Source organism: Colobus angolensis, unplaced genomic scaffold, assembly GCF_000951035.1.
Source record: "Colobus angolensis palliatus isolate OR3802 unplaced genomic scaffold, Cang.pa_1.0 Scaffold423, whole genome shotgun sequence".
NCBI classification, from domain to species: domain Eukaryota; kingdom Metazoa; phylum Chordata; class Mammalia; order Primates; family Cercopithecidae; genus Colobus; species Colobus angolensis.
Genome location: NW_012117633.1, coordinates 265,268 through 278,360, shown reverse-complemented (window position 1 = coordinate 278,360; position 13,093 = coordinate 265,268). Strand labels below are relative to the sequence as shown.

At 43.6% G+C, this 13,093-nt stretch overlaps 1 protein-coding gene across 1 annotated transcript in view; it reads right to left on the bottom strand.

The window, feature by feature from the left end:
* The window catches only part of SGSM1 (small G protein signaling modulator 1), a 127,155-nt gene that overhangs the window by 10,915 nt on the left and 103,147 nt on the right, over positions 1-13,093 (bottom strand). The window contains exons 21-22 of the mRNA XM_011956722.1: positions 12,314-12,396; positions 4,177-4,286 (exon numbers count right to left, since the gene is read on the bottom strand). Coding sequence (XP_011812112.1) covers positions 4,177-4,286; positions 12,314-12,396 — 193 coding nt within the window. The remainder of the gene's footprint in view (positions 1-4,176; positions 4,287-12,313; positions 12,397-13,093) is intronic.

The following is a 13,093-nucleotide window of genomic DNA, read 5'->3' as shown; positions in this document are numbered from 1 at the left end:
GGAGCTTGCAGTGAGCTAGGATCTGGCCACTGCACTCCAGCCTGGGCGACAGAGCAAGACTCCATCTCAAAAAAAAAGAAAAAAAAAAAAAGGAAAGGATCTGAATAGACATTTCTCCAAAGGAAATTCACAAATAGTCAAGAGGCACATGAAAGATGCTCAGCATCCTTAATCCTTAGGAAAATGCAATTCAAAACCACAAGATACCAATTCACATTCACTAGGATAGTGAAAAATGACAGACAATAACAAGTGTTGACAAGGATGCAGAGAAACTGGAACCCCCCTACACTGCTCCTGAGAATGTAAAATGGTGTGTCTGCTGTGGAAAACAGTTTGGTAGTTCCTCAAAAACCTAAACACAGAATTTCCATATGATGCAGCAATTCCACTCTTAGGTTTATCCCCAAGAAGAATGAAAACATCGATCGGTCAGGTGTGGTGGCTCAGCACTTTGGGAGGCCAAGGCAAGAGAATCACTTGAAGCCAGGAGTTTGACACCAGGCTGGGCAACATAGCAAGACCCTGTCTCTAAAAAAAAAAAAAAAGGAAAGAAAGAAAAGAATTTATTATTAGCCTGGCATGGTGTCCTGGGCATGTAGTCCCAGCTACTCAGGATGCTAAAGTGGGAGGATCACTTGAGCCCAGTTCAAGGCTGCAATGAACTATGATTACACCACTGGACTCCAGCCTGGGTAACAGAGTGAGACCCCGTCTAAAAAAACAAAATGAAAACAAAAACATATCCACATAAAAATCTGTACTGAATGAATGTGTGTAATAGTGTTATTCACAATAGCCAACAACTGGGAAACAACTCAAATGTCCATCAAGACATGAATGGATAAATATAAGTAGCATATCCATACCATCTATTTTAATATTACCTGGTAATAAAAACAAACTAAGTTTTGTTTTTATTTTTTTGAGACTGAGTCTTGCTCTATTGCCCAGGCTGGAGTGCAGTGGCGTGATTTCAGCTCACTGCAACCTCCACCTCCCAGGTTCAAGTGATTCTCGTGCCTCAGCCTCCTGAGTAGCTGGGATTACAGGTACCTGCCACCACGCCTGGCTAATTTCTGTTATTTTTAGTAGAGATGGGAGTTTTACCATGTTGGTCAGGCTGGTCTTGAACTCCTGACCTCAGGTGATCCACCTGCCTTGGCCTCCCAAAGTCCTGGGATTACAGGCATGAGCCACTGCACCTGGCCTCGAACTAAGTTTTGATACATGCTACAATGCATCATACATACACAAACCTCGACATCATTATGCTAGGTAAAAGAAGCCAGTCACAAAAGGCCACATATTGTATGATTCCATTTATATGAAATGTTTAGAAAAGGCAAATCCATGGAAACAGAAAGCAGCTCCTTGGTTTTCAGGGGCTGGGGAGACGGAGGGGATGGGGAGTGGCTGTTAATGAAGAGTTTCTTTCTAGGGTAATGAAAATGTTCTGAAACTGGTGATGATCGCATAACTCTGTGAATAAATGAAAAGCCACTGACTGAATTGTACACTTCAAAAGGGTAAATTTTACGTATCTAAATTATATTTTAATAAAATGTTATAAAAAAACAGGTGGTGGAAGAATACCTCCAGCTATTGGATACGCTAGTCAGTAGGGAAAAAAAACCTTGTTTGAAAAATAATGTACAGAAAGAAAAGTATGTACAAAATGACTCTAATTATGGAAAAAATGTACATAGAAAATGGGCAAAGTTGGCCAGGTGTGGTGGCTCACGCCTGTAATCCCAGCACTTTGGGAGGCCGAGGTGGGTGGATCACGAGGTCAGGAGATTGAGACCATCCTGGCCAACACGGTGAAACACCATCTCTACTAAAAAGAAAAAAGTACAAAAAATTAGCTGGGCATGGTGGCGGGAGCCTGTAGTCCCAGCTACTCAGGAAGCTGAGGCAGGAGAATGGCGTGAGCCTGGGAGGCAGAGCTTGCAGTAAGCCAAGACCATTGCACTCCAGCCTGGACCACAGAGAGAGACTCTGTTTCAAAAAAAAAAAAGAAAAGTAAAAGAAAATAGGCAAAGCATATGAACAGGCACTTCACAATCCAAATGAACCAAAAATAAAAAAATAAAAAAAAAAGAAGATATTCAATTTCACTGTCAATCAAGACAATGCAAATAAAATCACAATGAAAAAAACTGAATGAAGAAGACATACTATTTGATCGCACAGCAGGGTAACTATGGTCAACAATAACTTCACTGTACATTTTTAAATAACCAAAAGCATATAATTGGATTGTTTGGAACACAAAGGATATCAATGCTTGAGGGACCGGATACTCTATTTTCCATGATGTGCTTATTTCACATTGCATTCCTGTCTCAAAACAACTCATGTACTCCACATATATATATATACCTATTACATACCCACAAAAATTAAAAATAAAAAAAATTGTAACACAATGGGATGCTTGAATCATATCCAAGAGATTGACAAAAATATGTAAGTGTGACAATATCAAGTGAGGATGGTGTGTTGAAACCCTTACCATACTGCCCTGGAGCATTAAGAAACTGGTACAATCACTTTGAGAGTGATTCGGTCATGCCTGATAAAACTGAGGATGTGCATTCTCTCTGCCCCAGCAATTCCATTCTGAGAAGATGCCCAAGCAAAGCTGTTGCATGCATGCAGCAGGGATGCACACAAGAATTTCAATGCAGCATTGTTTATGAAGGCCAAAAGCAAAACCCTGAGTTCCCCAAGCAAAAGCAAAACCAAATCAAATAAAAACAACCTAAATGACCACCAACAGGAAAATGGATCCAAATCAAACGTGATAGAATGCGCTGTGCTCCTAACACAGAAGACTGTACTTCCGGGAAAGAGGAATCAACTGCCCCCTTGTTGATGAGCCTCTCAAACTTGTTGCTGAGTATAAAGACAAGCTGCACAAGAGTTCATACCATTTAAAACTATTTATGTAAAGTGGGGAGTAAAGAAACAGAGTTATATGATGTTTAGGAATATATGCATATATTGTAATAGAATTTTAAAAAGTACATTATAATGGTGAACACAGGAATCTGCAAAGTGCTTACCACTGGGAGGACAGGAGTGGTGGGGAAATGCCATCAAGAAGGGGTACATGAATAATGAAAAATCTATGGTTAACTTTTTTTTGGGACAGAGTCTTGCTCTGTCACCCAGGCTGGAGTACAATGGTGCGATCTCAGCCCACTGCAGTCGCCACCTACCGGGTTTAAGAGATTCTCCTGCCTCAGCCTCCTGAGTAGCTGGGATTACAGGTGTGTGCCACCACGCCTGGCTAATTTTTGGATTTTTAGTTAGAGGTGGGGTTTCACCATGTTGGCCAGGCTGGTCTCAAACTCCTGGCCTCAAGTATGCCACCTGCCTTGGCCTCCCAAAGTGTTGGGATTACAGGCGTGAGCTACCACGCCCAGCCTATGATTTATATTTTATTTCTTGGGGAGGTGGGGGTGGAAACATGGGTGTTCGTTATATTACTCTTTTACCTTCCTTATGTCCAAAATATTTTGTAGTATTTTAAAGTTCCACTAAAGAAGAAATCAGAGCTAACTGTAGCTCCACTGCCAGTGTGTAGATAACAAAGCATCCCTACCATTTACTCAAGTTAACACATTTGCATTCCTTCTACTCAAAGGGTTGAGTGTCTTAACTCCTCTGGGGAGTAGATATACTAATCGCTATGAATGCTGAAGAGCTAGCATTTATTACAATACTTCTCAAACTTGAGCTTGCACCAGAATTACCTGGAGAACTTCATATGGCACAGACTCCTGGGCCCAACTCAGAGATTTTTATTCGGTGGAGGAAAGGTGCCCAGTAATTTGCACCTCTAACAAGCTGCCAGTGAGGCTGATGTTGCCAGCCCATGGACTATGCTCTGAGAGGCACTCAGGCACTGTGCTGAGCACTATAACATCATTAGTTTATTTCATTTCCATGATAATTCTAATAACTTATTGGGACTCATAAAAATGAGAAAACCTATTTCACAGATGAGAAAACTGAGGCCCAGAGAGAGAAGAGCATATGCCGAGTTTGTACAGCAGAAATAGGATTCCAATCCAGGTGGGCTCTAAATAGCTCAGTCTGGAGCCACTAAGCTTTACTTACTGTTTCCCAAAAAAGTCCAAAGCAGGACTGGACGTGGAGTCATACCTGGATCAACGACCTCATGTTTGCAAAGTGCGTGTCCATGGCGCCTCCGTGGGGGAAGTTCTGGTTCATCCTCTTCATGAGCTCCGTGAAGCAGCTGAAGGCAAGCGCCTCTGAGAAAGCAGCACAGAACAGTCAGCTGCCCCATTGCCCAAGTGATATGGTTTGGATGTTTGTCCTCTCCAAATCTCATGTTGAAATATGACCTTCAATGTTGGGGGTGGACCTTTCGTGTATTTTCAGTAGAGATGGGGTTTCACATGTTATTCAGGGGGGTTTCACCATGGTCTCGATCTCCTGACCTCGTGATCCGCCCACCTCAGCCTCCCAAAGTGCTGGGATTACAGGCGTGAGTCAACGTGTCTGGCCTAAAAGGCTTTATTTTTATTTTATTTTATTTTTGAGACAGTGTCTCACTCTGTTGCCCAGGCTGGAGTACAGTGGCGCCATCTCGGCTCACTGCAAGCTCCATCTCCCGGGTTCACGCCATTCTCCTGCCTCAGCCTCCCAAGTAGCTGGGACAACAGGCGCCCCCCACCATGCCCGGCTAGTTTTTTGTATTTTTTAGTAGAGACGCGGTTTCACCATGTTAGCAAGGATGGTCTCGATCTCCTGATCTTGTGATCCGCCTGCCTTGGCCTCCCAAAGTGCTGGGATTACAGGTGTGAGCCACCGCGCCTGGACAAAAGGCTTTATATTTTAGAAAAGTTTACATTTACAGAAAAACTGCAAAGGCAGTAAAGACTTCTCATATACCCCACACGCGGTTTCCTCTATTATTAGTATCTGGACATCAGCATGATACATTTGTTGAACCAATATGGACACATTATGAACTAAAATCCATACTGTATTCAGATTTTCTTAGTGTGTACTGAATGTCATTTTTCTGTTCCAAGCTGTCATCCAGAACAGCACATTACATCGATTGGTCATGTTCCCTTAAGCTCCTCTTAGTTGTGACAGTTTCTCAGGCTTTTCTTGTTTTTGATGACCTTGATAGTTTTGTTTTTTTTTTTTGAAATGGAGTCTTGCTCTGTCGCCCAGGCTGGAGTGCAGTGGCACAATCTTGGCTCACTGCAAGCTCCACCTTCCGGGTTCACTCCATTTCCCTGCCTCAGCTTCCTAGGACTATAGGTGCCCACCACCACACTCGGCTAATTTTTTTTTTGTATTTTTAGTAGAGACGGGGTTTCACCGAGTTAGCCAGGATGGTCTCAATCTCCTGACCTCGTGATCCACCCGCCTTGGCCTCCCGAAGTGCTGGGATTACAGGCATGAGCCACTGTGCCCAGCGACCTTGCTAGTTTTGAGGTGTAGTGGTTGGTATTTTTGTAGGATGCTGCACTACTAGCAATGGAATTTATCTGATGCCTTTCTCATGGTAAGACTGGGTTATGGGTTATCGAGAGGAAAACCACAGAGGTAAAGGGCCATTTTAATCACACCATAAGGGCATATACTATCAGCATGATTTATGACTGCTGATGTTGGCCATGGTCACCTGGCTGAGGTCGTGTTTGTCAGGTTTCTCTGCTGTAGTTTGTTTCTCATCCCGTCACTGCCTTCCATACTGCACTTTTTGGAAACAAGTCACTATGTGCAGTCCGTGTCTAAAGAGTAGGTAGTTGGCTGGGTGTGGTGGCTCACGTCTGTAATCCCAGCACTTTGGGAGGCCAAGGCAGGTGGATCACCTGAAGTCAGGAGTTCAAGACCAGCCTGAACAACATGGTGTAACCCTGTCTCTACTAAAATTACAAAAATTAGCCAGGCATGATGGCGGGTGCCTGTAATCCCAGCTACTCGGGAGGCTGAGGCAGGAGAATTGCCTTAACCTTGGAGGCGGAGGTTGCCATGAGCTGAGATCATACTATTGCACTCTAGCCTGGGCAACAAGAGTGAAATGTGTCAAAAAAAGAAAAAAAAAAGAGTGTAGAATTATGCTCCCCATTTATTATGTATGTATGTATGTATGTATGCATGTATTTTTTTTGAGACGGAGTCTCGCTCTGTCGCCCAGGCTGGAGTGCAGTGGCCGGATCTCAGCTCACTACAAGCTCTGCCTCCCGGGTTCACCCCATTCTCCTGCCTCAGCCTCCTGAGTAGCTGGGACTACAGGCGCCCACCACCTCGGCCGGCTAGTTTTTTGTATTTTTTAGTAGAGATGGGGTTTCACCGTGTTAGCCAGGATGGTCTCCATCTCCTGACCTCGTGATCCGCCTGTCTCGGCCTCCCAAAGTGCTGGGATTATAGGCTTGAGCCACCGCGCCCGGCTGTATTTATTTATTTTTGAGATAAGGTCTCATTCTGTCACCCAGGTTGGAGAGCAGTGGCACAATCACGGCTCCCTGCATCTCGACCTTGGCAGCCTCAAGTGATCCTCCTGCCTCAGGCTCCCAAGTAGCTGGGACCACAGGTGTGTGCCAACACACCTGGCTAATTTTTCTATTTTTTGTAGAGACAAGGTTTCACCATGTTGCCCAGGCTAGTCACAATCTGCCCACCTCGGCCTCCCAAAGTGCTGAGGTTACAGGCATGAGCTACTATGCCTGGCCTGTTTTATTTTATTTTATTTATTTTGAGATGGCGTCTCGCTCTGTCACCAAGGCTGGAGTGCAGTGGCACGATCTTGGCTCACTGCAACCTTTGCCTCCCGAGTTCAAGTGCTTCTTCTGCCACAGCCTCCCGTGTAGCTGGAATTACAAGTGCCCGCCACAATGCCCGGCTAACTTTTGTATTTTTAGTAGAAATTTTTCACCATGTTGGCCAGGCTGGTTTTGAACTCCTGACTTCAAGTGATCCACCTGCCTCAGTCTCCCAAAGTGTATGCAATTACAGGCATCAGCCACTGGGCCTGGACCTAGTTGTTGTATTTTAGACATAAATGTTTATATATTTAGCCCAGGGGCTTGGAATTCAATAGCACGATCACAGCTCACCACAACCTCTGACTTCTTGGCTCAAGCAATCCTCTTGTCTTAGCCTCCTGAGTAGCTGGGACTACAGGTGTGCATGACCATGCCCGGCAAATTTTTAAATTTTTGTGTAGAGATGGAGTCTCACTATGTTGCTCAGGCTGGTCTCAAACTCCTGATCTCAAGCAATCCTCCTGCCTTAGCCTCCTGAGTAGCTGGGACTACAGGTGTGCACCACCATGCCCGGCTAATTTTTAATTATTTTTGTAGAGATGGAGTCTCACTATGTTGCTCAGGCTCGTCTTGAACTCCTGATCTCAAGCAATCCTCCTGCCTCGGCCTCCCAAAGTGCTAGGATTACAGGTGTGAGCCATTGCACCCAATCCCATTTTTTAACAGGTTTATTGAGATTCTCATATAAAATTCACCCTTTAAATGTACCATTTAGTGGTTTTAGTACATTCACAATGTTGTGCAATCACCACTATTAGTTCCAGAACATTTCTTCACCCCCGCAACCCCAAAATCCCTGTATCAATGAAGCAGCAACTTCACATTTCTCTCTCCCTCAAGTCCCTGTCAATGACTAGTCTTTCTGTCTCTATGGATTTGTCTACTCTGGACATTTCATATAAATGGAATCACACCATTTGTGATATTTTGTGTCTGGCTTCTTTCACTTAGCATGTTTTCAAGGTTCATCCACATTGTAGTTTGGATCAGAACATCATTTTTTTTTTGCCAAATAATATTCCATTGTATGGATATACCACATTTTGTTTATGCATTCATCATTTGATGGACATTGGGACTATTTCCACTTTTTTGAGTATTATGAATAATGCTATCATGAACATATATGTACAGGTATTTGCATGAACATATATTTTCAATTCTCTTAGGCATATATCTATGGATGAAATTCCTGGGTCATATGATAACTCTATGTTCATTACTATGAGAAACTGCCAGACTGTTTTTTAAAGTGGCCAAACTGGCCGGGCATGCTGGCTCATGCCTGTAATCCCAGCACTTTGGGAGGCCAAGATGGGCGGATCACCTGAGGTCTGGAGTTCGAGACCTGCATAGCCAGCATGGTGAAACCCCATCTTTAGTAAAAATACAAAAATTAGCCAGATGTGGTGGTGGGTGCCTGTAATCTCAGCTACTTGGGAGGCTGATGCAGGCGAATCACTTGAACCCGGGAGGCAGAGGTTGCAGTGAGCTGAGACTGCGCCACTGCACTCCAGCCTGGGTGACAGGATGAGACTCCATCTCAAAATAATAAATAAATAAATAAATAAATAAATAAATAAATAAATAAATAAATAATAAAGTGGCCAAATCATTTTACAATTCCACCAGCAATGTATGAAGCTTCCAATTTCTTCATATTCTTATCAACACATGATTTTCTATTGTTTTGATTCCAGCCATCCCAGTGTATATGAAGTGGTATCTCACTGTGGTTTTGATTTCCATTTTCCTAATGACTAATGATGTAGAACAGCAGTGCTCAACCTTTTTGTCACCAGACACCAGTTTCCTTGAAGACAATTTTTCCATGGACATGGAGTGGAGTGGGGGGTATACTTTCTGGATGAAACTGTTCCACCTCAGATCATCAGGCATTAGATTCTCAGAAGGAGTGCACAACCTAGACCCCTCATATGCACAATTCACAATACGGTTCGCACTCCTAGGAGAATCTAATGCCACTGCTGATCTGACAGGAGGTGGGAGGTGGAGCTCAGGTTGTAATGCTCACTAGCCTACTGCTCACCTCCTGCTGTGTGGCAAGGTTCCTGTCTGTGGCACAGGGCTTGGGGACCCTTGATGTAGAGCATCCTTTAACTTGCTTATTGGCCATTTGCGTATCTTCAATTCTATTGGGAAATGTCCATTCAAATCCTTCAGCCACTTTAATCAGGTTGTCTTTTTATTGTTGAATTGTAAGAGTTTTTTATATATTTTGGCTACGAGTCCCTTATCACACATACGACTTGCAAATATTTTCTTCTAGTCTTTGGGTTCTTTTCACTTTCTTGATGGTGTTCTTTGAAGTACAAAAGTTTTTAATTTCGATGAAGTCTAATTTGCCTACTTTTTCTTTATGTTTTTGGTGTCATATCTAAAAAAAAAATTCCCTAGCCTAAGGTGACAAAGATTTACTCCTGTTTTTAAGTTTTATAGTTTTAGTTCTTGTATTTAGGTCTATGATCCATTTTGAGTTAGTTTGTTGTATGTGGTGTGAGGTAAGGGTTCAACTTCAATTTTTTGCGTATGCATGTCCAGTAGTTCTTGCACTATATGTTGAGAAGACTGATTTTCCTCACTGAGTTGAATTTTCTTAGTACCTCTGTCAAAATCAATTGACCATCAATGTAAGGGCTTACTTCTGGACTCTCAATTCTATTCCATTGATCTACATGTTGATCCTTATAGAAATACCACTATTTTAAGACCTTTGTGGTAGGTTTTGAAATCAGGTACTGTGAGTCCTGCAACATCTCCTTTTAAAAATTGTTTTGGCTGCCGGGCGCGGTGGCTCACGCCTGTAATCCCAGCACTTTGGGAGGCCGAGGTGGGTGGATCACAAGGTCAGGAGATCGAGACCATCCTGCCTAACACGGTGAAACCCTGTCTCTACTAAAAATGCAAATTAATCGGGCGTGGCGGCGGGCGCCTGTAGTCCCCGCTACTTGGGAGGCTGAGGCAGGAGAATGGCGTGAACCCAGAAGGCGGAGCTTGCAGTGAGCCGAGATCGCGCCACTGCACTCCAGCCTGGGCGACTAAGCGAGACTCCGTCTCAAAACAAAAAACAAAAAACAAACAAACAAAAAAAATTGTTTTGGCTATTCTAAATCCCTTGAATTTCCAATTTTAGGGTCAGCTTGTCAATTTTTGAAACAACAACAACAACAACAAAAAAAAAACAAAGGCAGCTGGGATTTTTGACAGAAATTGCACTGACTTTACAGATCACTGGAGAGCACTGCTACCTTAACAACACTAAGTCTTCCAATCCATGAACATGAGATATCTTTCCATTTATTTTGGTTTTTAAAATTTACTTCAACAATGCCTTATAGTTTTCAATATACAAATCTTGCATTTCTGTTAAGTTTATTCATAAGTATTGCATTTTATTTATGCATTTATTTATTTGACATGGAGTTTCGCTCTTGTCACCCAGGCTGGAGTATAATGGCACAATCTCAGTTCACTGCAACCTCTGCCTCCCGGGTTCAAGTGATTCTCCTGCCCAAACCTCCCAAGTAGCTGGGATTACAGGTGCCCGCCACTACATCTGGCTAATTTTTGTATTTTTAGTAGAGATGGGGTTTCACCATGCTGGCTATGCCGGTCTCGAACTCCAGACCTCAGGTGATCCACCCACCTTGGCCTCCCAAAGTGCTGGGATTACAGGCATGAGTCAACATGCCCAGACTATTTATTTTTTATTTATTTATTTTTTAGACGGAGTCTCACTCTATCACCCAGGCTGGAGTGCAGTGGTGCAATCTCAGCCCAATGCAACCTCTGCCTCCCAGGTTCAAGCGATTCTCCTGCCTCAGCCTCCCAAGTAACTGGAATTACAGGCATGCACCACCACGCCTGGCTATTTGTGTGTGTGTGTGTGTTTTAAGTAGAGACTGGGTTTCACCACGTTGGCCAGGATGGTCTCTAACTCCTGACCTCAGGTGATCCGCCTGCCTCGGCCTCCCAAAGTGCTGAGATTACAGGCATGAGCCACTGCACCCAGCCAGTATTTTATTCTTCTAGATGCTATTGCAAATAAAATTGTTTTCCTAATTTCATTTTGGGATTGCTCATTTCTTTTTTTTTTTTTTTTTTTGAGGTAGAGTCTTGCTCTGTCGCCCAGGCTGGAGTGCAGTGGCGCGATCTCGGCTCACTGCAAGCTCCGCCTCCTGGGTTCATGCCATTCTCCTGCCTCAGCCTCCTGAGTAGCTGGGACTACAGGCGCCCGCCACCACGCCCGGCTAATTTTTTATATTTTTAGTAGAGACGGGGTTTCACCGTGTTAGCCAGGATGGTCTCGATCTCCTGACCTTGTGATCCACCCACCTCGGCCTCCCAAAGTGCTGGGATTACAGGCTTGAGCCACCGCGCCCAGCCTGGGATTGCTCATTTCAAGTGTATAGAAATACAAGAGACTTTTGTTTATTGATCTTGTATCCTGCAAACTTGATAAACTTGTTTATCAGTTCTAATTTTTTTATTCCTTAAGATCTTCTATATGCAAAATCACATCTGTGAACAAAGATAGTTTTACTTTCTTTCCAATCTGAAATATTTTTATTTCTTTGTCTTTCTTAATTGCCCTGGCTAGAACCTATGGTGGCAAAAGTAGACATACTTGTCCTGTTCCTGCTCTTAGAGAGGAAGTGTTCAGATTTTCACCACTGAGTCTGACGATATTTGTGAGGTTTTCATAGATGCCCTCTATCGTGTTTAGTTCCCTTCTATTCCTAGTTTGTTGAATGTTTTTATTATGAAAAGGTGTTGGATTTTCTTGTGTTTTTCTGTGTCAATTGATATGACTGTGTGGGTTTTCCCTTTATTTTAGTAATGTGGTGAATTAAATTGATTGATTTTTGCATGTCAAACCACCCTTGCATTCTGGAGATAAGCCCTAGTTGGTCATAGTGTATCATCTTTTTTATATCTTGGTGAATTATGTTTATTGGTATTTTGTTGAGGATTTCTGCATTTGTATTCATAAAGGATATTGGTCTGTAGTTTTCTTGTTATGTCTTTGTCTGTTACTGGTATCTGGTTGCCAGTGAGACACCCAGTCCTCATACGAGGTCTGGCTTTATTGGATGAGTGAAGAAGCATTCCTTCCTTTTCTACGTTTTTGAAGAGCTCGTGAAGAATTGGCGTTAATTCTTCTTTAAATGTTTCACAGAACTCACCGGTGAAACTGTCTGGGTTTGTTTTTCATTTTTATTTGTTTGTTTGTTCTCATTCACATTCATACAATCACTGGCTAGCAAAGGCCTATCTGGGTGTTGAGTATTGGGCACCATGGAATATAAGGACTTTTTATTTCACTAGGATACTGATGTGTTCACCAGACAGGCCTTCGGAGCACCTGGCTGGAGCCACATTCCATAGAGTCACAAAGTGAGATTAACCCCTCTGCCACGCAGTGGAAAGGAAATGCGCCCCCAGCCCTGGGGCAGTAAAGACACACTCACCATCATCCAGAATGACCAGCAGAGGAGCCAGAAGATCACACATGCCCTGGACATAGCCGATCTCAATGTGCTGCCAGATGTAGCTAGAAGAGACACAAGGGGCCAATTATGGCAGCTACGGCCTGCCTCTCCAACCCACTCCAACTTCCGCTCCTCCCGCTTCGGTCCCCAATCCCTCACCTGGACCTCTCCCTCAGCCTCCTGCCTGCATCCCTGTTCCCAGTGTCTCTCTTTAAACATCCTATGTGCAGCTACCAGAATGACCTCCCCAAAGGCCAACTCAGGCGGCCCCTTCAGGCTCAAAACTTGCACAAGCACCCTGCTGTCTGATGGGATGTTATCCAAACTCCTTTACTGGGGGTACAAGGAGTAATGGCCTCCTCCCAACGCATCTTCACGGCCTCAAACATCGTTTCCACACTGTCCTCCTCTCCAGCTACATTGACGTATTCACTTTGCACAAAAAGATCACAAATTTATGTTTCTGTATCTTTGCCCTACAGCGCCCTTTGTCAGGAATTCTAATCTGTCCCTTACTAGAAACAGCTTATATTTACTGAGCACTTACTGTATACTCAACCCACTATTTTCTTTTCTTTTCTTTTTTGAGATGGAGTTTCGCTCTGTTGTCCAGGCTGGAGTGCAGTAGCGTGATCTCTGCTCACTGCAAGCTCCGCCGCCAGGGTTCACGCCATTCTCCTGCCTCAGCCTCCCAAGTGGCTGGGACTACAGGCGCCTGTCCCCACGCCCAGCTTTTTTTTTTTTTTTTACAGAGTCTTG